At 31.2% G+C, this 21989-nt stretch overlaps 1 protein-coding gene across 1 annotated transcript; it reads right to left on the minus strand.

Annotated features, from left to right (window-relative positions):
* Positions 1-15339: 15339 nt before the first annotated feature.
* On the minus strand, positions 15340-16995 carry LOC112712895 (uncharacterized). Its single transcript, XM_025765763.3, has 3 exons — positions 16785-16995; positions 16342-16401; positions 15340-15609 (listed from the first exon to the last, which is right to left on the minus strand). The coding sequence occupies exons 1-3, from the start codon at positions 16894-16896 to the stop codon at positions 15440-15442; spliced, it is 342 nt and encodes a 113-aa protein (XP_025621548.1). The 5' UTR covers positions 16897-16995; the 3' UTR covers positions 15340-15439.
* Positions 16996-21989: the final 4994 nt, after the last annotated feature.

The following is a 21989-nucleotide window of genomic DNA, read 5'->3' on the forward strand; positions in this document are numbered from 1 at the left end:
TTTTATAAATATTTAAAATACCAAAAAATTCATTTACAAAAAATAAATTAATATTATATCTATAAAAAAATAAAATTATATTGATAAAATTATTTAAATCCTAAAAAATTATTCAAATTTTTTAAAATATTTTTTATTTTAATTTAATCCAATTCCAAATTCTAATTCTACTCATCACCACCACCACCACAACCACTACCGCCTCCTGCTCGGCTGCTCGAAACAATGTCAAAATTGCTGACTTGTACATGCAGAAGAAGGTTGGCCCTCTCAATAGGGGCCACAATGGTGTGAACCACCCCAGCCATAAAATCATGGACGTTCACCAGTTTTGAACATTGCTTCAAGTTTAACGACGATCTTTCTTGTTCTTCTTCATCTCAATCTTGCTTTTTCCGGATCATTATGGCCCTAATGCATATCCATCTATCCCTTTCATTCTCTCTACTTATTATCTCTAAATAATCTTTCTCCCATATACAGAGCAGTCCTTCACCGCCTTCCTTTGCCTCCCCACTATCCCAGCCACACTCTAATTGCCCCCGCAGCCTTTTCAGTGTTATATGAGATGTTTCTAGATTTTGTTTCAACGATTCCTATAAACCAAGGATTATATTTACTAATTAACTCCTTAAGGCATCTTATCTCACCTCCACTCCCTAATCAATTTCAAGGAAGAATATTGTTTGTAGATATCAATTAACTTACATGAATAGAAACACTCTATTAGGTGTTTGTTTTCTACGATGATAAATTCATATTTACCCATATAATAAAAATATAATTAAATAATAAAAAAATACGTGAATTATATTATTTCCGTGAGGATTTGATTTTTTTTAAATATATATATATATTATATCATATCGATATTTTTATTAAAATATTCTTATAATTTAATAAAAATAAAAAAATAATTTTTATTTAATTTTATAAAAAAACTTAAATATTTTTTTTAATATTGAATAAAAATTATCCATTTAAATTAATCAAATTTTCAAATTCAACCAACTTCAATTTTATAATTTTAAACTTTATATAATTTAACAAATACAACAAAAACACATTTAATTATTCATCAACACTTCAATTTTGTTAATACTCCATTATTCCCTCGTGAACTCTAATCTCTCATCATCGTTCATACTAAAATAAACTGCATCTGAGAAATAAAAAAAAAATCTTCTTCATCACTTTGACACTCTCAAAGACCGTCTTTCTCTCCTTTACACTTGCTGGCATCTCGTCTCGTCGCCGAAGTTTTAACGGTCTTGCGGCCGTCCCTGGGATTCTCGTTGCGGGCGACAGAAGCAACTCGGTGGGTCGTTGTCTCTCGTCGTCTTCTGGTTTTGGGCCCTCGCCGTCGTTGAGAATCGTGTACCGTCGTGGGATCTTCACTCAGCGTCTTCTGATTTCGGGTCCTGTAATTTTTCTCAGCTTCGAATCATTAATCTTTCTCAACGAAATTGACATCTGAAATAATCATGTGTTTCAAATCGATGATCATATCCAACAAAAGACATCAGAAATTAATAGCACTCGTAATGATGAGTAGTTGAATGATTCAAAGGTAAAGAATATGTGAGCAGGGAGGTTGGGAAAAGGAGAAGAAACCGAACAAAGCAAGAGAACACAACAACCCCATTATTGTAAAAATATCTCAACAGATTTCAATGGATGAAATGTTTGGTACTCTACAATCAGCTTTTATAGTGAAGCAATGCTAAATTCCAATGGACAATAGTGATGATAAATCATAGTCATGAATGTATTCATCATACATTTCAAAGTTCAAAGCACTTGCATGCAGGCTTAGACATTCATGTCTTTTTTCCATACTTAGCTTACCTTTTGTATACATTGTTTTGTTTCTAAAATATGTAAATGTAAATTCAACTCCCTCTTTGTCACGCACAAAATTTTGACAGTTTCTGCATCTTTGTCTCTAATATTTAACTTTGGTAATTTGCATTCTGTCCTTATGTTTAATTTGTTTCACATTATGCATACAATCTAGTCTTTACCTCCACAAATTTTGTCCTTTTTGGTGTCTAAAGTCTAATCTATCCTTCCTTATACGTGCATTTTGAGTTGACTTACTGATTAATTTATCTAAACTAATTGAATATCTCTCAATTCCGTACCCAACAAGAGCATAGCTCTATGTTTAGCTGATAAACTTGACTACATAAAGTAAACGTAGTTTGGCTTATATGGGAAGACTTTGATTCTTTAATTTTAAATACTTTTAAACAGAAATAACTTTTTTACAGGTAGTTGAGTGGATAAGTAACTGCTAAAATCAACAGCCTATTATGATATTGTGAAAAAAAAAGATATTCCTCCACTTAATTTACAACCAGAAATAGTTAATTAGTAGATTTAGCAGGTGCGTAAAAAAAAATTAAATTAAATTAAAATTTGATTATAAAAGTTTAATTAGAACCTAGCGTAAAAAAGTTTCGTTGTTCTGTTTGATTTGTTAATTCAATAGGTAGCCATAGATGAACATGTCCATATTTTTCCTTTTTTCTTCTTAAAAAATTTCCGTTCATTTGTATTGTTCTTTTAGCTAATTCATGTGTTTTGAGTTTTGAGTTTTGAGACAGAGCTAGAAATATTGGCGTGCATTTTGAGCAAGAAAAAGAAATATTTATCGTGCTTTCTAGTTTAGACTAATTGGCAAAATATGGCCAGTCACATTTTGATATTTTTTTCAAAATACGACGATCTGTAATTTATATGATATCTCATCTCATAATCATATATGTACCAACTTTCAAACATTATCTTATGCAGAAGACTATGGTGATTATGGTACCTTGGCAAACACAGGCCAGATATTCAGTAATGGTGCCAGTTTTCTTGACTGCCCACAATTAACACTTGAAGCTTTGAATCTTGGTTCTTGATAAAATAGTGAAGATGTATGTGATCTTTTCCCATATCTCAGCAAAGGTGAGGTAATGAACAATTAATACACGATCATATTGTTTCCATTATATTTGATGGATTCTATCGGAATCTGTTATTACCAACGCTAACAAACTATAGCAGCCACTCATATTATAACAGAATTAATTTCAAGCTAAACTATAACAACTTTTCTGCCTCTCTTGAGTCACAAGTCACCGCTATATGCCTGTCACCCTTAACACAAGAGTGTATGAACATGCAATAATTCAGACTTAACAAGATCCAATTTGTTGTTACATAGGTAAACCATTAACATATATAGATTGGATTAACTGCAAGAAATCATTATGCCAGTTACTTTAGCATACCTAATTGTAGTTAAAATTTGCATTCTTAATTGTAGTTAACAAGACCCTATTTGTTGGTTCTCAGAAAAAAATTAGTGCTCTTACTATAAAAAAGAGAGAACTTGATCATCGTTGCTTCTCCTTTCTTCTATGGTATTGTTGACTTTTCATCTTGAAAAAAGAACAGAAAGAAAAATAAAAGAAATTTCATGTATTTGTTAGTAACTCTTTCAATAGAAAGATTTTAGTTTTATGTATTTCTATATTAGTTTTTTTCTTCTCTCATTTAGAATTTGGATGTTGGTTGTGATTTTAGTTTTGTTAGAAAATCTCATTTTTGTTATTACTGTTGGCTCAATTGAACTACTTATAATCCTTTTCATATCGATGAATACTTGTTTTTGAAAAAATAATGGCTTCTTTTTACTTTTTACAAGGTATCATGTTTTGAATAAGCATAAGCATATGAGAAAGTAGAGGTGTTCATGGCCCGGCCTGACTCGAAGATCCGGCCCGGTCCCGAACCTTTTAGAGACTAATTTGGTGTGATTTCACCGGATCTAGGGTCGGGTAAGGGTCTCAAAAATAGACACAATCATTATTTTGGGTCAGGTCCGGGCCATACCTCGGGTCACCCGAACTCGACCTGGTGGCCCGATCACCATACACATATTTTGTGTTATTAGTGATGAATGATGGCTATTCTTTTGTGGAATTTAAGTATTGTAAACCTTAATATTTTTGTTATTAGTCATTATAAGACTATAAGTTAATGTTTTGTGTTTAAAATGCATAAGACTCTAGACGAATGCATAATATTGTGTTATTTGTATTGATTTAAATATTTTATGTTATTAGACAATATCAGTATTAGTATTGATTGTGGTTGTGCTTTAATTTTAAGGAAGGCTTGGTTCTTGTTATATTTTTCTAAGTGAATTTTACTATGTCAAATAATGGTTGGAGTCTTAGAAATTTGGATATTTTCACAAGCTAGCTTACAAGAAGGTAATGTTAACGGCCCGATTTTTACCCGGTTTTTACCCGGTATAATCGTGACCCGAAGGTGTGTAGGTTTCATCGGGTCTATAGGCGGGTTTGGGTCTAACAAATAAGCTCAGTATATATTTCGGGTCGGGACTGGATCACATCAAACCCGATTTCACCCGACGCATGAACACCCCTAAGAGAAAGTATGCAAAGGGAATGGCTTATTGTATGCAAAGAACACAAAGCATGACTTTTCTTATTTCAAAAATAGAAAAAGCAAAATGAATATATAACACCCTATATTTATCATTTTATCTTGCCTACTTTTATTTGGATTTACAGTACACATAGCTACTCTTAAATAAGAGAAACACAATAACCTTAAATACAAACAGAAAAATAAAATAATCTAAGATTACACACATGAAAAGATCTTTTTCAGCAACCTAGAAACATCTACAGCAAAAGCATTTCCTAATGCTAACCCAGCAATAAGATCACCACCATATCCAATTAGAATTACCATCTAATAAAATTTAAAGAAAGATCCTGACTCAGAATCTTGATCACCATCAGGTTTTGCAATGGAAGTTTAAGAGGATCTTCACATTTCTTCAACAATTGAATCCTGCACAAATCCCTGTTTCCTGTAAATAAATTATCACCAAATGTTAAAATTTGCCCATTTTTTGGGATTGGAACTGAGAGATTGTTGAAAAACACATTGAAAAAATCCAAGAAGGTTAGCGCTGTGAGTTGTTGAGGAATATTCTTTGACACGCAATTAAGAAAAAGGTCCAAGACTTCAAGTTTTAAAAGAGGAAGATGGGATGCTGCCAGTAAATATGTTATTGGACAAATTGAGCACAATAAGACAATTCAAACTTCCCATGATATCTGGTATCTCTCCCTAAATTTTGTTACATGAAAGACCAATGGCTACAATGTGATGAAGGTATTGACTCCCAAGATAATCCATGACAACTCTTTTGTTGGACATTGAAAATGGAAGCAAATCAATATCCATAAACGTTTTCTCACTATAAATCAAATCCTTCAAATCAAGTTGTCTTTTGTTGGATATGATCGTCGATTTAAAACACATGATTATTTCTTATGTCAATTTCGTTGAGAAACCATTTTAAAAAAGATCAACAATTCGAAGCTGAGAAAAATCACAGGACCAGAAATCAGAAGACGACGAGCGAAGATCCCATGATGGTACATGAACCTCGGCGACATGGCAAAAACCCAAAACTAGAAGACGACGAGAGACGATGACCCACCGAGTTACTTGGATAGCTTGGATGAAAAAATTATATGGATGTAGAGCTTTTCCCTTAAGTTAACTAGCTCTTGTGTAACTATATAAAAATAAGCATGTAATGCAGAAACGAATGATGAATGGATAACAACTTTTATCTTCGCCAAATTCCTTCTTTCTCATTTTTTCTGATTCTCTCTTTCTGCAAATCCAAATTATGCAAATCTCTAGGGGTGGCAAAGCGGGCCGGCCTGCCCCAACCCGCCTTGCCCCGCTTAGGCCCGTACCATAAACAGGGCGGGCCAGCCCGCCCCGCCAACTAAAGTGGGTTCAAAATGCTAGCCCGTCCCTCTTTATGGCGGATTGGCGGGCCGGCGGGCTAGCTCGCTTGACTCTTTTTTTTTTTTTGAAAAAAAAATTTATTAAAATTAATCAAAAAATAATAATTAAAAAATTAAATACAAATAAAAAATAGTCAAATTATAATACAAATTTTTTTAATATCTTTTTTTTAATTTTTAACTTTAATAAAATTGTTCAAAATAATATTTATTAATAGAACCATCTTTATTTTAAAAAATAAGTCACATAATTTAAGCATATATGCGAAATTATAAAATAAAATAAAGTTAATAACTAAAAGAAGAATAAAAATAAAAAATAAAAAAAAAAGTGTTTGAAAATTACATAATTATTAATTTTGTAGTAGTAATCACTTTTTTATTTAATAAAAAAAGGAAAAAATAAAAATCCTTGGCCCGACGGACCGGCCCGCCTCACCCTGCCAAAACTGGCAAATTTGGCGGTGCGAGTTTGTCAATTTTTTTTAGTTTGGCAGGTTTCAAAATCTAGTTCGACCCGCCTTTTTAGTGGGTTCGGCGGGTCGGCCCGACGGGTTCGACCCGTTTTGCCATCCCAACAAATCCAAATTCACTAACAGTTCTTCATTTGTTCCTTCTTCCTCTATTCATCTATGTCTCTCATTCCTTTCTCCAAGTTCTTCATCCTTCACTTTGAAACTCATCTGATAGAGATTGATGAGAGCCTAAGTCTCTCTTTATTGTGTAATTTCACAATCAAATTACATCACCATGTTGTTAAGAAAAAATAAATTAAAGACGAATGTAGTACATTTTTATTAATTTCAGAGATGTAATTAGTGTAATTGAAATTTAAAAAAAAAAGTTAATATACAATATTAATGTTAAAGACCACTTTAAAACTTATAAAATAATCTCACTTGTAATAAATTACCATCCATTATGTAAGTATATTTAACATCAAAAGATCTATTGTATATGTAGTTTGACTTTAAGTTAACATATAGATTGATCTAGGTAAGGTGTAGCTTTTAATTTTTCATAAGTCTGACAAACAAAAAAGTTAATATTTAATTTAGTTTTAAAATTGCATATAAATTTTAATTTAGTTTATGACCTTTTAATTGTCTCTATTTAATCTCTAAACTTTATAAATATAACTTATATTAATTTTGGTGATAATTTAGTTATTAACTACTAAACTAACTCAACATAATTGAGAATAAGACATTTTTTTTAAAAGAGTATGAGGAGCCAATGGAATACTTGTACAATGTGTACAATAGAGATTTATGGAGTATTAGAGATATAAACATTAGTGTTACTTTTTTTCCATCAGCTAAAACTTTTAGGATGAGTAAAATAATGACATGGTATTAAAGCACTAAATTCGAGTGGTGACGGCCTGAGTGGTACATAAAAATACTAAAAAAAATCGTACATGAAAACTATGAAAAATTGGAAAACAAAAAAAATACTAATTTTGATGCCAACAAAATAAACATAATTTTTGTAATTGTTTTTATATTTAAATTTTTTTAAATTTAATGATGCAATTATAACATAAGTTAATATTCTATTCAATTTAAATATAACAAAATATATCAATTTTTATTTTTTAAATTGATCTAAATTAAATTATCGATATTTTTATTATTTTAAAAATTATATTTTTATACCTATGGAAATTATATTTTTATATTTATAAACATATATATCGTTTACTGAAATGAATTATAACATAAGTTAATATTCTATTCAATTTAAATATAACAAAATATATCAATTTTTATTTTTTAAATTGATCTAAATTAAATTATCGATATTTTTATTATTTTAAAAATTATATTTTTATACCTATAGAAATTATATTTTTATATTTATAAACATATATATCGTTTACTGAAATGAATTAATTATGAGTATATCTAGTTTGCACGTTAAACTTGAGAATTGAACAAAATACCTAATGATTTGTCCACTGCATCTTCTTATATTTGTTAAGTCTTATTTGTTGCATTTCTTCTGCTATATCTCATCCTCTTAGCCGATGTGTTCTGAACTTGTGTGTCGACAGGTAATAATATGCAAAAATCTTTTACTCCTTGCTGTGTGGAAGTATCATGACTATGACAATGTTCATCATGTCACTTCTTTGGTTGATACATGCATTTGAATTCTGTCCACCTATAGAGCTTTCTTCTTTGTATTTCTTACTACTTCTTGATCTTGTGTTAGGTCCACCTATTATGAATCCTAGTGTGGCCTCTATTGGATAAGACTTAGTTGGCCTCTTCTTGTTCGTCTTTTCTATTGGTTGTGTCTCAGGAGAATTGCTTTGCGATGGATCTTGAGCTTCTTTGTCACAACTTGTTGTTCCTTCTGCTGTTGGAGTACATTCTTCGTATGAAGTTTTTTTCCTTATATACTTCCTCTTAACAGGTTGACTATCTTCTGATTTTTTTCTTCCTCTCAATGACTTTGATGCCTTTTTCATGAAAGTGACTATACCACAAAGAATACTTACATTTATACTATACTGTCTCCAACTTCTCTGTCTTTATCTGCGGTTGCATTTTCAGTGCTAGCAAATCTATTAAATAAAGTCCTTTTACAAGACTTCTTTTTTGTAGATTCTGGTGTTAAGTCTTTAATTGTTTCTTCTGCTGGAGTAGTAGGGGTCTTGTTTATTTCTTTTCTTCTCACATATTTTCTCTTGCCAATTGAGTTTTCTTTGAGCTGAACATTCTTTTCTTCAACTGGCTTTCGAGTTCGTTTTGGTTTGCCTTCTACAATAATCTTAGGATGGTGATTTCTTCTTTTTTGTTTTGATTGTGGTGTGCTCTCTACCTGAATCGCATCCATCTTTATTGGTGTGCAAGCAACGTCAAATTCTACCATAGGATTATTTTTTTTCATATTCATTGACAATGATGCAATTTGTGAGCAACCAACAAACGATGTGCCTGTGTGGCAAAAGATGATAAAAAAAACATATACAAAGTATCTAGTAATGCAAATAAATTTGTACTCATATGTATGCATCTGTACTCATGCGTACATAAATAAAAAAAACTAAAGAAGTATTCACCATAGAATCTTCATAATAAACACTAATAAACTACTACATAATCTATCTAGTTGTCATTATCATTATTAGTTTACATTGTGTTACAATACAACTACTAAATTTAACAGTAACAATTGTCAATAAAATAGGTTAACTTACCCTGAAGATTTTCGGTGTTATTCACTGTTCTGTTGTAATTGATATGTGAATCTAGTGAAGAAAAAATAGGATCCATCAATCCATTGTCTGATTGGGTTGCATTCAAATTAGCTGATGCTGCATTTTTTGCATGGCTATAAGTTGAGAAAAACTCAAATGACCAAGTGCAGGAAGATCACTAGATACTGTCTTTCCACGAGCTTTACTATTTTCACTAACAATATTTTTCATTCCACCTTCAGTTACTGAACCAATACAGGACATTTTGTTTTTTTTGGAACATGCAACTGCTCCATCACCATGAGTGGGTATCTGGGGTTGATCTTCTTATTCTGCTGCGTAGATCGGCACTGTTTTTTGAAGAATGGGTTTTATGGGAGTAGTTGATCTTCTGATGATCTTTTTTATCTTTGATTTTTCTGATATCTATTCTTAATTCCTCAGTCTGATTGAAAATCACCAACAAAAAAAGTGAAAAAAAATTGCAAATTCCTAAACAAAGCTCAATTCTTATGTTACCTCATTTTTTTTCAATGAACAAAAATAAAAGATTAAACCAAATGGAAACAAATGATTCAATGACAGAATAATCTAGTTCATATCGGAAAAAAAACATACTCAACATTGGGATAGATATATAGTTGTAGTTATCTTTTTCTAAGCAACTGAGGATATTTTGTAAATGGGGAGGAAAAGTGTGTTCCTGAGTGAAAATGAAAACCAAATCAAAGTGACTGATTATTGCTTCCTTTGGAACTTCCACTTCTTGGTCTTGGTTCTTCTGTTTTAATCTCTCCTCCTTTGGAAGGCCGCGAGACCGTTGAAACGTCGGCGACGAGACGAGATGTCAGCGAGTGTGAAGGAGAGAGAGAAGGTCTTTGAGAGTGTCAAAGTGATGAAGAATTTATTTCTATTTTTATTTTATTTTTCAGATGCAATTTTTATTAATACCAACGATGATGAGAGATTATGATTCACGAAGGAGTAATAGAGTATTAATAAAATTGAAATAATTTTTTTTGTATTGACGAGTAATTAAATGTATTTTTGTTTTATTTGTTAAATTATTTAGAATTTAAAATTATAAGATTGAAGTTTGTTGAATTTAAAAATTTGATTAATTTAAATGAATAAGTTTTGTCCAACATAAAAAAAGGATATTTAAATTTTTTTGTAAAACTAAATAAAAATATTTTTTTATTTTTATTAAATTATAAAGGTATTTTGGTAAAAGTATTAATATGTATATATTTAAAAAATCAAATACTGACAGAGATAATATAACTCCGCCTATGTTACACTTGCGGTACATAGCCGGTCCCAAGCCCGGATAAAGGAGGAGGGTTGTGTTAGGTCTTCGGCAACCAATGTAAAAATATAGCCGAACCCCCCATGACATGAATCAAAGACATTATTGCGCTAAAGCTAGGTCGTTACCCGGAAGTAACGCGCCGTATGGCTCGAGTACGGTGTCAAAGCAAGAGCCGCTGCATCGGTGCCCGGATGTAGTGTTAAATGAGCAAGGGTTCTCGCGTTTTCGTGAACGGACGAGGGTAAATAAGCTAGTTCACAAAGGAAAAGGTAAAGGTCGAAGCGACAAAAGGTTGAGATTTGGGACATGGAACATAGGCACTCTAACAGGAAAGTCCATGGAGGTGGTGGACACCATGACAAGGAGGAAGATTAACATTATGTGCCTACAAGAAACGAAATGGGTTGGTGCAAAGGCTAGGGAGTTGGATTCTTCTGGTTTCAAACTTTGGTATACAGGAAAGGTGAAGAATAGGAATGGAGTTGGAATAATTGTGGATAAGCAGTGGAAGAAGGACGTAGTTGATGTCAAGAGGGTGGGAGATCGGATCATCTCTATCAAACTTGTGGTGGAGGGAGGTGCTTTCCATGTGATTAGCGCCTATGCACCGCAAGTGGGTTCGGACGAACAACACAAGATAAGGTTTTGGGAGGATCTAGAGAGTTTGGTTCAAGGCATATCTTTGGGAGATAAGATTTTCTTAGGAGGAGATTTAAATGGCCATGTTGGGAGAGAAGTGACTGGATATGGGAGTATTCACGGAGGCCATGGTTTCGGGGTGATCAATGCCGAGGGTAAAACTATTTTGGACTTTTCCTCAACTTTTGATCTTCTCATCGCAAATACATGTTTTAAAAAGAGAGACAAACATCTTATAACCTATAAGAGTGGCATGACAAGCTCTCAAATCGACTTCTTCTTGTTGAGGAGAGTCGACCGAAAATTTTGCATTAACTGTAAAATTATCCCGGGAGAGAGCTGACAACACAACATAGGGTGCTCGTCATGGATTTTTGCGTTGAGCAAAAGTTGAGGAAAAGACATCATACGAAGAACCCAAGGACGAGGTGGTGGTGGATGAAAGGTGAGGAACAAAGAAGCTTCCTAAGACGGGTAGGAGAAGAGGCAAAGTGGGATGGGAATGGAAGCGCGGAAGAGATGTGGAGGAAGATGGCAGAAGTTATTAGAAGAACAGCAAAAGAAAGTTTTGGTGAATCTAAAGGAATAGGACCAAGAGACAAGGAGTCCTGGTGGTGGAATGCGAGTATACAAGAAAAGATAAAGATAAAAAGAGAATGCTTTAAAGAGTGGTCTTTATGCCGCAATGCAGATAACTGAGAAAAATATAAGGCGGCTAAGAAAGAGACAAAAGTGGCTGTAAGTGAAGCAAGAACAAGAGCATATGAGGGTCTCTACCAGTCTTTAGGCACGAAAGAAGGAGAAAAAGGTATATATAGAATTGCAAAGAGTCGGGAAAGAAGAACGAGAGATTTGGATCAGGTTAAGTGCATAAAGGATAAGGATGGAGAGGTGTTGGCTCAAGAGGAGAAGATTAATGAAAGGTGGAAGAGCTACTTCTACGAGTTATTTAATGAGGGACAGAAGACTCTTCCGAGCCTTGGTCGATTATGCACAAGGGAAGAAGATCAAAACTTTGACTACTATCGAAGGATTCGAGACTTCGAGGTAAAAGAGGCTCTAAAGCAGATGAAAAATGGCGGGCAGTAGGACCTGATAATATCCCGATTGAGGTTTGGAAGGGTCTCGGAGGAAAAGGCATCAACTGGTTAACCAATCTTTTTAATGAGATTTTAAGGTCAAAGAAGATGCCTGATGAGTGGAGAAAGAGCACCTTGGTACCTATCTACAAGAATAAGGGGGATATACAAAGTTGCGGAAATTATAGAGGGATTAAGCTTATGAGTCATACTATGAAGTTATGGGAAAGGGTGATAGAACGGAGGTTGAGAAAAGAGACACAAGTAACAGAGAACCAATTTGGATTTATGCCAGGCAGATCTACCACTGAAGCGATATACCTATTAAGAAGGATGATGGAGAGGTATCGTAGTAATAAAAGGGATCTACACATGGTGTTTATTGATTTGGAAAAAGCGTATGATAGGGTACCAAGGGAGGTCTTATGGAAGGTTTTAGAAAAGAGGAGAGTAAGGATCGCATATATTCGGGCAATTAAAGACATGTATGATGGGGCCACAACTAGTGTGAAGACTCAAGGTGGTGTGACAGAGGAATTCCCTATTGGTATAGGATTACACCAGGGATCATCCTTAAGTCCATACCTTTTCACATTAGTCTTGGAAGTACTCACAGAGCACATCCAAGAGCCTGTGCCATGGTTCATGCTTTTTGCCGATGATATCGTCCTTATGGGAGAGTCAAGGGAAGACCTAAATAAGAAGTTGGAGTTATGGAGAGAAGCTCTAGAAGTGTATGGTCTGCGCATAAGCCGTAGCAAGACGGAATATATGGAATGTAAGTTCAGTCTGAGAAGGGAAAACTCCAATATAGAGGTGAAAATTGGAGAGAACACCCTACGAAAAGTTAAAAGTTTTAAGTATCTTGGGTGCATCATACAGGATAATGGAGAGATTGAACATGATGTAAATCATAGGATCCAAGCAGGTTGGTCAAAATGGCGGAGTGCATCTGGTTTTATATGCGACAAAAAAGTGCCTTTAAAACTTAAAGGTAAATTCTATCGCACCGCTATAAGACCGGCTATGCTGTATGGTACGGAGTGTTGGGCGGCTAAAGGGGAGCACGAACATAAGCTGAGTGTGGCAGAGATGAAGATGTTGAGATGGATGAGTGGTCATACGCGATTGGATAAAATAAGGAATGAAGATATAAGGGAGAGAGTTGGAGTAGCACCCATTGTGGAAAAGATGGTTGAATCGCGTCTCAGGTGGTTTGGACATGTGAGAAGAAGACCGATAGAACATCCAGTCAGGAGGGTGGATGAGATGGAAGATGGACAAAGGGCGAAAGGCAGAGGAAGACCTAAGAAGACCATCCATGAGGTGGTCAAACGAGATCTACATGTAAACGGTCTCACTGTAGACATGATACATGACAGAGCACAATGGCGTCGTTTGATTCATGTAGCCGACCCCACTTAGTGGGACAAGGCTTTGTTGTTGTTGTTGTTGTTGTTGTTGTTCATTTTGTTATTTAATTTGTCTACGTACATTTTTATCGTATTAGTACGTATGAATTTATTATCGTATTGAAACAAACAGCCTCTATTAAAAATGTGTCTTAAAAGAGTCTAAATAACTTTATACGCATTAATATTAAATACATAACTTTTATAAATTATTAAATTTTATTGAATAAAATAAAAAAATATTACAAAAGAATAGTATTAATAGATTTTAATAAATACATAATATAATAACATAAAAAATATTTTTAATATATAATATTCAAATGACAAGCGTAATTTTTTATTTTAAATAAATAAATAAATGTAAAGTATATAAATATATAAAATATAATTTTTTGTATTCATTAAGATCAATTATTATGCAATCAAATTAATTATTATAATATTTAAAAAATAATATTAAAATATTATTTTTATTTATAACATATACAATATAAAATAATTATATTTTATTTCATATTACTTGAAAAATGAATAGATTGTTTCATTAACAAAAATTAAAACTTATTAAATAACTATTTTAGTTAAAAATATTATTATATAATATAATTTTTATCTAAATATTTATTATAATTTAGTTCATTTAATATATAATACATAAAAATGTTGAGAGTTTAATTTATTTTTTTAATAAAAAGCTATTTTGAATTGTTTTATTTATATGTTAAAAAATAAAAAAAATAAGGTACATTATCGTTTTTAACTTTTTAAAAATATATATATAGGTAAAGTTTTGCTTCTACATAAATGAAAAACTAGCCATGACATGAAGATTTAAATTGTGGAAAAAGAGACCTAACTTGTCATTATGATGGTTTAAGAACAAAATTGAGAAGATTTATATCACATATTTTGTTATTAACCCAACTTAATTAAGTTGAGGTGAGGTAGAAATTCAATCATGATTCAAATTATGCTTTAATTACCTAACAATTTTTTTTTTGAAAAAATAAAAATAAAAATACTACTTATAAAAATATTTTCTCAATCTATAATTCTTACTTTATCTAAGTTAAAATTAAGAAAATTTATCTCTCATACTAATATTCCAACTAATTAGTACTTAATCACTTTGAGCATATAAGCCGTTTCTCAAAATGGAAATAGTGTATCCGGTAACAATTTTAGGGTGGTTAAATTCTAATCTTGCTACTTTCATTATATGATTTTCACGTAGAAGTAAGATTTTATCAAACGTTTTAACTTTCTAATCTTGCTAATTTTTTTATACGAGAAAGAATTATTTTCAAACGTTCTAACTTATTGAATATGTCCATATTTGGAACAAAATATATCTATTAGTTCGAACACTTTTTTAAAGTCTTTGAGTGGCGTATATATTTTTATTTTTAGAACTAGGGGACTTTACACAATAAAGTACAGCCACAAAGTCTCAAACAAAACTCAAAATACCAATATCCAACGAAATAAAACCTGAAAACAATCTCTTATATTATTTCTAGCATTGCGATCAACAACAAAATGAAGAATAACATATATCTTATATCTAGAATGTAGTAAAATTCAACTTTTCTACTTTTTAACATAGATAAACAATTTAGAATCTTGTTCTAAGATATTCTCACTCTTTTTTATACTCTAATAAGGTTGAACTTCTAATTTCTAACTAATAAAATTCTATTCACTGTAAAAAAAAAATCAATTGCATTCGATCTATTCAATTTTTTTTCTTTATATTTCATTTTTGTATTTAATTTATTACTTTTTTTTATTTCTTATTTTAGACTAAAATAAATCAGGAGCCATGAACTATCACGTATGAATAAAAGAAGATTACTTTGTATTTAAAGTTTTATTCTCTACATCTTATTTTAGCAAAACACATATTATTTCTAACAACACATTCTTCTTTAGTTACCCGCAGATAGTGGATCAAAGGAAGACAAGAAGTCACAACATATACACCGGTTCAAGGCGCAGCAAGCCCTCTTACAAAATTTAATTAGACTTCCTTCCACGATACCTTGTTCAACCAATCCATCTAATCCAACATTTGATTCTGATTTTTCTTCCCTATATGCTGCAAATATATAATAATTCTTTGAAAAGTTCTTCACAACGTAATAATTTAACAAATATCCATATCTGAGAATTATTACCAAGAATTAATTAAGTAAGCTCAACCCAATTGTTCTCCTTTCTCTCTTGAATTTGAATTTAATATATTCAAAAATAGAAAAAATCTAGGAACCAACAGCTTTATTGAAATTTGGCCAGCACTTAACCTGTAAAAGTAAAGTGAGTAATCTCACACTCTTAGATGAAATCTTATACCATTAAAATCACTAATAATGACTAATTAATAACTACAAATTACAAAATTTACTGGCCCATTAACACTCCTCATTAAAATATTTAGTCAACTCAAATTAATCTTGCATTAAATAATTATTGTTTCGAGAGCCCGATTGAATCAGTCGATTCGACTGCATTAATTAAGAACTAGTCACTACATCGATTCGGTTCAGAATAAAAACCGATCAACAATAAATCGGTAAAAAAAACAAAAAAAATAATCAAATAATCGGTTAATCAATCGAATCGATCTAATTTTTTAGTAGTTAACGGATTTAAAATACTAAAACATAAAATTTATTTTTTTAACTGAACCAATTTAATCACCGATTTAATCTTTAGAACCTCGTAAATAATTAAGATAATTTTGCATTGAATAATGGGGGAATAAAGAACAAAAGCAAAAGAAAAGAAGAAAGAGTGTGGTCTACACAAGCATGGAAGCAGGCATATATACCTTGGTTTGGGGCATGAGCAGGGTTGCCTCCAACTAATATATCCTTGGCAATGCCACTACCTGTAATAATATATTAATGATGGTGGTGATTTTTATAATTCAACGCAGATATTTTAGAGCAACTAATTATATAAATAAATTTGTTTTATGGAATACTAATATTTTATTTTTATTTAATCTTTATTTTCAATCAAGTGCAAAATTATGTATTGCAACAGAATATGTAAGATATAGGGGGGGGGGGATTATGTGTAGAGAATTTAGAGGCAAAAATATGTCATTGCGAAAGAAAATTATTAAATTTGTTTCAATAATTTTTATTTGTATAATTGTTTTATAAAATAGTTTTTGTAATAAACTAACAATCATAATATAGTAGATAGATACAAATCAATTATTAAAAAATTGTGAGAATAGCATAAAGTAATGCGTAAAGGGATCACCTGCTTTATAACTAGAGATAATCTGAGGAAGATCTCTGGCAACTATCTTTGAAGGAGTAATAATAACCAAAGCTAAGAGTCCTATAATGACTATTGCATATTTTGAAGCCATTTTTAGTAGATGAACTAAAATTAGATGCAGAAATATAAAAAAAATTTCAAGAGAAGGATAGTTTAATACACAAGAGAAGAAAGACCATCGTTACTTAAATATAACCCACCCACACCCAAAACAACCCCTCCCCCACCGCTAATAACTATGCGAGAAAACTTTGTAATTAATTTTCATGTACGTTAAAGTAAACATTAATTGGGAAAAAGCCAAATTTATAATTAATGTGGATAAAATTAATTATAAAATTAAATATTAATCAAAATAAAAAAATAAAAATTTAACTAATATGTATCCTAAAAACATAAGATAAAGTTTTTATTAGTAAACAGTTTTAGATTTTTTATTTTAATAAATATACAATAATTAGTATTTTTATCCGTAATAACATTACGGAAATATAAGTATTTTAAAACTATGTCGATTTTATCATGATATTATAGATTATGGCAAAAAAGATTTATCGAATCAAGTTATTTATCGAATAAGAGGTTCTTTTATGAAACTATAGGTTTTTGAAAGCAACCTCATTATTTGAGACATAGCCCAGACCCGAATGGTTTGGTGTAGGTTCGGTTCTTAAACATGATGCAGTTTCATCAAAATAAGATTTTTCAAATTCCTCTTCATAAGTGGGAACATATTCAAGACCATATTTGTTTATGGCAGATTTTAACTTTGAAGAAGAGGCCATGAATTTTGTAGAAGAATTATAAAAAACTGCACTCTCTTTTGTCACATAGTTTAAACCAGATTTTTCAAATAATGATCTTTGATTTGCAAATAATTTATCCAAATTACTAGAACTATGAGCAAATCTTGCTAAATCACTATTCAATCTTTTAATCATTTCATTTAATCTTTCATTTTCAGTAACAAACTCTTGAGAATGATCCACAATGTGCTTTCCTTTAAGTTTCTCAAGTTCAGATTTCAAAAATCTATTTTTTTCTATAATATCCAAAGCATATTTGGTTTTCTTAACCTTTTCTTTCAAAAAATCATTTTCAACTTTCAATATTTCTTTTTCAAATTTGCATTTATTGTTTTTGTTCAGCAATTTTTCAGAATTGAGGGTGAGATCATCAATGATAACATGTAAATCATCTATGGACAAGTTTTAGTAATTTACCTCATCAAGTTGATCCTCACCTGTCATGAGGCAGATTTGAGCTTCACATTCGGAGTCTTCTTCCTCATCTGAATCGTTCTCAAGATCTTCTCATGATGTCATGGGCACTCTTTTCTTTTCTTTCTTTCCTTTGTCCTCTTTCTTGAGTTTCAGGCAGTTGTATTTAAGATGTCTACCCTGTTTACAGTTGTGGTAAATCACTTTGCTCATATCCTTCTTGTACTTGCCTTTATTTCTCATTAGCCTTCTAAGTCTCCTAGCAAAAAATACAAGTTCATCATCTGAAAAACTATCACTAAATTCACTCTCTTTTGGTTCGACTTTTGACTTAAGGGCTATTTCCTTTTTCTTTGAGTCTTGGATTGTGTGTATGATTTCATAAACAAGAAGTTTCCCTCTCATCTCATCAAAGGTTATAGGACTTAGGTTGTTATTCTTGGCTAGGACAATGGCTTTTGTTTCCCATTCCTTTGTGAGGCTTCTAAGGACTTTTCTCACTAGGATTTGTTTTGTGTGTGTTAAACCCATAGTATCAAGACTGTTAATTATGATTGAGAATCTCTCAAACATTTTATCAATACTTTTTCCATCATTCATGTTGAACATCACATACTCTTTTTGCAGCATATCAATCCTTATTTCTTTGACTTGTTTGGTGCTTTCGTATGTAACCTGGAGTTTCTCCCAGATTTCTTTGGCTGTCTTGCATCTAGACACCTTTCTGTACTCTTCAAAACTGATAGCACAGTGTAGTAAGTTAATGGCTTTAGCATTCAGTTCCACTTTCTTCTTATCGTTGTTATTCCATTCAGTTTCCTCTTTTGAAGTCACCACTCCATCATCACTTGTCTTTGTTGGAACTTTGGGGCCGCTTACAACAATCTTCCATATGTTATAGTCGACGGATCGGATGAAGATTCGCATCCTTTCTTTCCAGTAGGCATAGTTCTTTCCATTGAATAAGGGAGGCCTGTTGTTTGACTGACCTTCGGTTAAAGTGTAGGCAACTGTGGTTGTGCCCAAGTTGTTCGTCATTGGACCTTTGCTCCAACCTGTGAAGCTTGATTCTTGAGACCTTGGCTCTTGATACATACCAATTGAAGGTTGTAGAAAGCTTAGAGAAAGGGGGTTGAATCTATGGCCTTCTTTTAATTTATTAGATTAAGCCTTTACTACCCAACTACAAACTTGATTTCTGTTTGAACTGTGCAGCGGAAAGTTTAAGAGATAATTTTGTTTTGTCTCATAAATTTCAGAAAATAGAATAGAAAGAGAAAGGAAGAAGTTAACACAGTCATGTATCCTGGTTCAGTTTTCTTGTGCAATGCAACCTACATCCAATCTCCACCAGAACAGTGGTAAAATTTTTACTATAGTCAAAGTACTACATACACCAATTTCTCAGGATTCACATAATCCTATATGGACATACAAGTTTCTACCTAAACTTGACTTGGTTATGCTAATACCTAAACTCTTTATACTAAGTGCTAACCCAACTTAGCAAGGGCACCTCACATGTACTTGATACAAGACAGAAAATTACAACCAAAGAAAATCTGAAATCACTCTTAGCTTTTCTCTCAAGTATTTCATTCAACTTTTTTCACTCTTAAGCTTTTTCTCAATATCTCTCTTTTATCCTTTTACCTCTCAAAGAAGATACAGAATGATATACATTGAAACTAAAATGCAAGACAGTAAAACATAAAGGAGATTGATGCATGACAGGCTTTGTTGCTATAAGTTGAACCGAATTCAGCTATCTCTAATGAAACTCTTCATCTTGGCGGAATATTTCTTTAGCTTAATGCAAAATGTTGAAATCTTCACAGGGAAGTTCTCAAAACAAAGTACATATTCTAGTTCTCTTTCATTCTCTAACACAGAAAAACATTTTTCCTTTTGTACCTTGTGAAGAGTCACAGTTTAGGTTTTTCTCAAGTCAACTCCTTGAATTCTGAGCTTCCTTAGCTTGTCATCTCACTTTCTTCATTTGACCCCCAAATTAAGGATGTCAAAGTTAGTCCTTTTTGCTTGATCGAAGGTGAAGACCTCAGAGCAGCAAAAAGAACTTGTTCAATGGTAAACCCAAATCCAAACCCTTGAGATAGTGCTTTGGCCCCAAGTAATAATTTGAGCCTTTGATTCACAACATTGATTATCAGAAATCACTTTCTCCATATATCCCAAATTGGCATTGTAAAATTTGAAGAAGGAGTGAAGAAAATAAATTGCATGCAAATGGAAATAAATCACCTTTATCCTCTGACTTAGCTTAACTTGCTTTGATTAGGACAATTAGACGTTTACTTTTGTGATTTACTTTTCTCTTTCTTTCTTCTCTACTGAATGAACCAGGAAAAAGAGACACACTCTCTCTCTTCTTCAAGAATATAAACAAAGCAATCAATATGAACGTTGTCTTTGGAAGACTTCCACTTGAATGAATCAATTTAGGCTTGAATTGGCTTTACTTACCAGTCAGCCCAATTGATTTCTTTGTTACTTATACTTGGGCTTAGATTAAAGATGTGAGTAGTTTTTTTTTCTTTGTTCCAATGTTCGGGCTGCTGCATCTTTATTTTTTTGGCCTACAACACTAGTAAAAACTTATAAAAAAATAATTGGGTGTTTAATCTAATAAATTAATATTTATCATCATCATTAAACTAATTTAATTCTTATCTCAACATTCATTATATTATTAATCTTACAGGTTAAATATTTCACATGACATTTTATTATAATTGAATTGAAATTTTTTCTTTTAAAATTAAGGTCTTTTTTTCTTACTCTTTGTTTTATCTCTCTCCTTCCTCTTCTTACTCAATATAATATATATTATTACTAATTATTAACTAATTTGACAATTAAAATATCTTTTATAATAGTTTTTATCCTCTTCTTACTTAATATAATATATATTATTACTAATTATTAACTAATTTGACAATTAAAATATGTTTTATAATAGTTTTTATCGTAACTAAAACTAAAATTTATTATATATTATTAATTTAACAATCAAAATATATCATATATCATTTTATATATTATTAATTTAACTAAAATCTGATTTGTAAAGATAAATTGTTTTATTTCACCTTTAAACAAATCTGTGGATTAAATTTATAATTTAAAAAATTTTAAATTTCAGAAAATCAAATCCGAGAATCAAATTTATATTTTAAAAAATTTTTAAATTTCAAATTAACAAATCTAAGAGTCAGATTCATAATACCTATATATAAACTAACGTGTCTTTTTGTAGGTCTATATAAATATATTACACCTTTCAATGCAATATTTTTACATAACACACTCAGTTACCATATGAAAAATAAAAGGCAAAAGTTTTATTCTCCACTTCTTATTACTTTAAGATTTTATTTCAAGAAGATGCATATTACACAATACATTATTTCTAACTACATATTACTGTGGTTAATAGATTTAATAATGTTAACTGACTAACAAAATATAATGTTTTTGGCAAATATTTTACTAATTTTAAATATTAAAAATTAAATTCTAAATCTTAATAAATATTTTTAGAAAATATTTTATTTTTAATAATTTATAAAAAAATATTTATAATTATTATTTTATTTATGATTGAATGTACTCTTTATTGAATTCATTATGAATATTATTAAATGTATTCTTTATATACGTTTGGATTATATACAAATAGATGTAAATTAATTCGATTTACTATGGTAAAAAATTAATTCAAAATTGACCCATTCGAATTACTAGGGACGTCCTAGCATGCATAATTCGAATCATTCTGATTCGAACTATCTTAAGACTACATGCAAGTATAATTCAAATTGGACAAATTCGAATTACAAACATTACTAATAATTCGAATGAGACTAATTCGAATTACATAAAATATGCTTTTGGGAGATCCTGATAATGTTTTTTTTAATTTGGTAGAATTGTGTAATTTGGT

This window comes from Arachis hypogaea, chromosome 9 (genome assembly GCF_003086295.3).
Source record: "Arachis hypogaea cultivar Tifrunner chromosome 9, arahy.Tifrunner.gnm2.J5K5, whole genome shotgun sequence".
NCBI classification, from domain to species: domain Eukaryota; kingdom Viridiplantae; phylum Streptophyta; class Magnoliopsida; order Fabales; family Fabaceae; genus Arachis; species Arachis hypogaea.

Coding starts and splice junctions, on each gene's coding strand:
- LOC112712895 (XM_025765763.3), bottom strand. CDS start 16,896: ATGGCTTCAAAATATGCAATAGTCATTATAGGACTCTTAGCTTTGGTT. Junction 16,402..16,784: donor TATCTCTAGTTATAAAGCAG/GTGATCCCTTTA, acceptor ATATTATTACAG/GTAGTGGCATTGCCAAGGAT. Junction 15,610..16,341: donor TGCTCATGCCCCAAACCAAG/GTATATATGCCT, acceptor ATATATTTGCAG/CATATAGGGAAGAAAAATCA.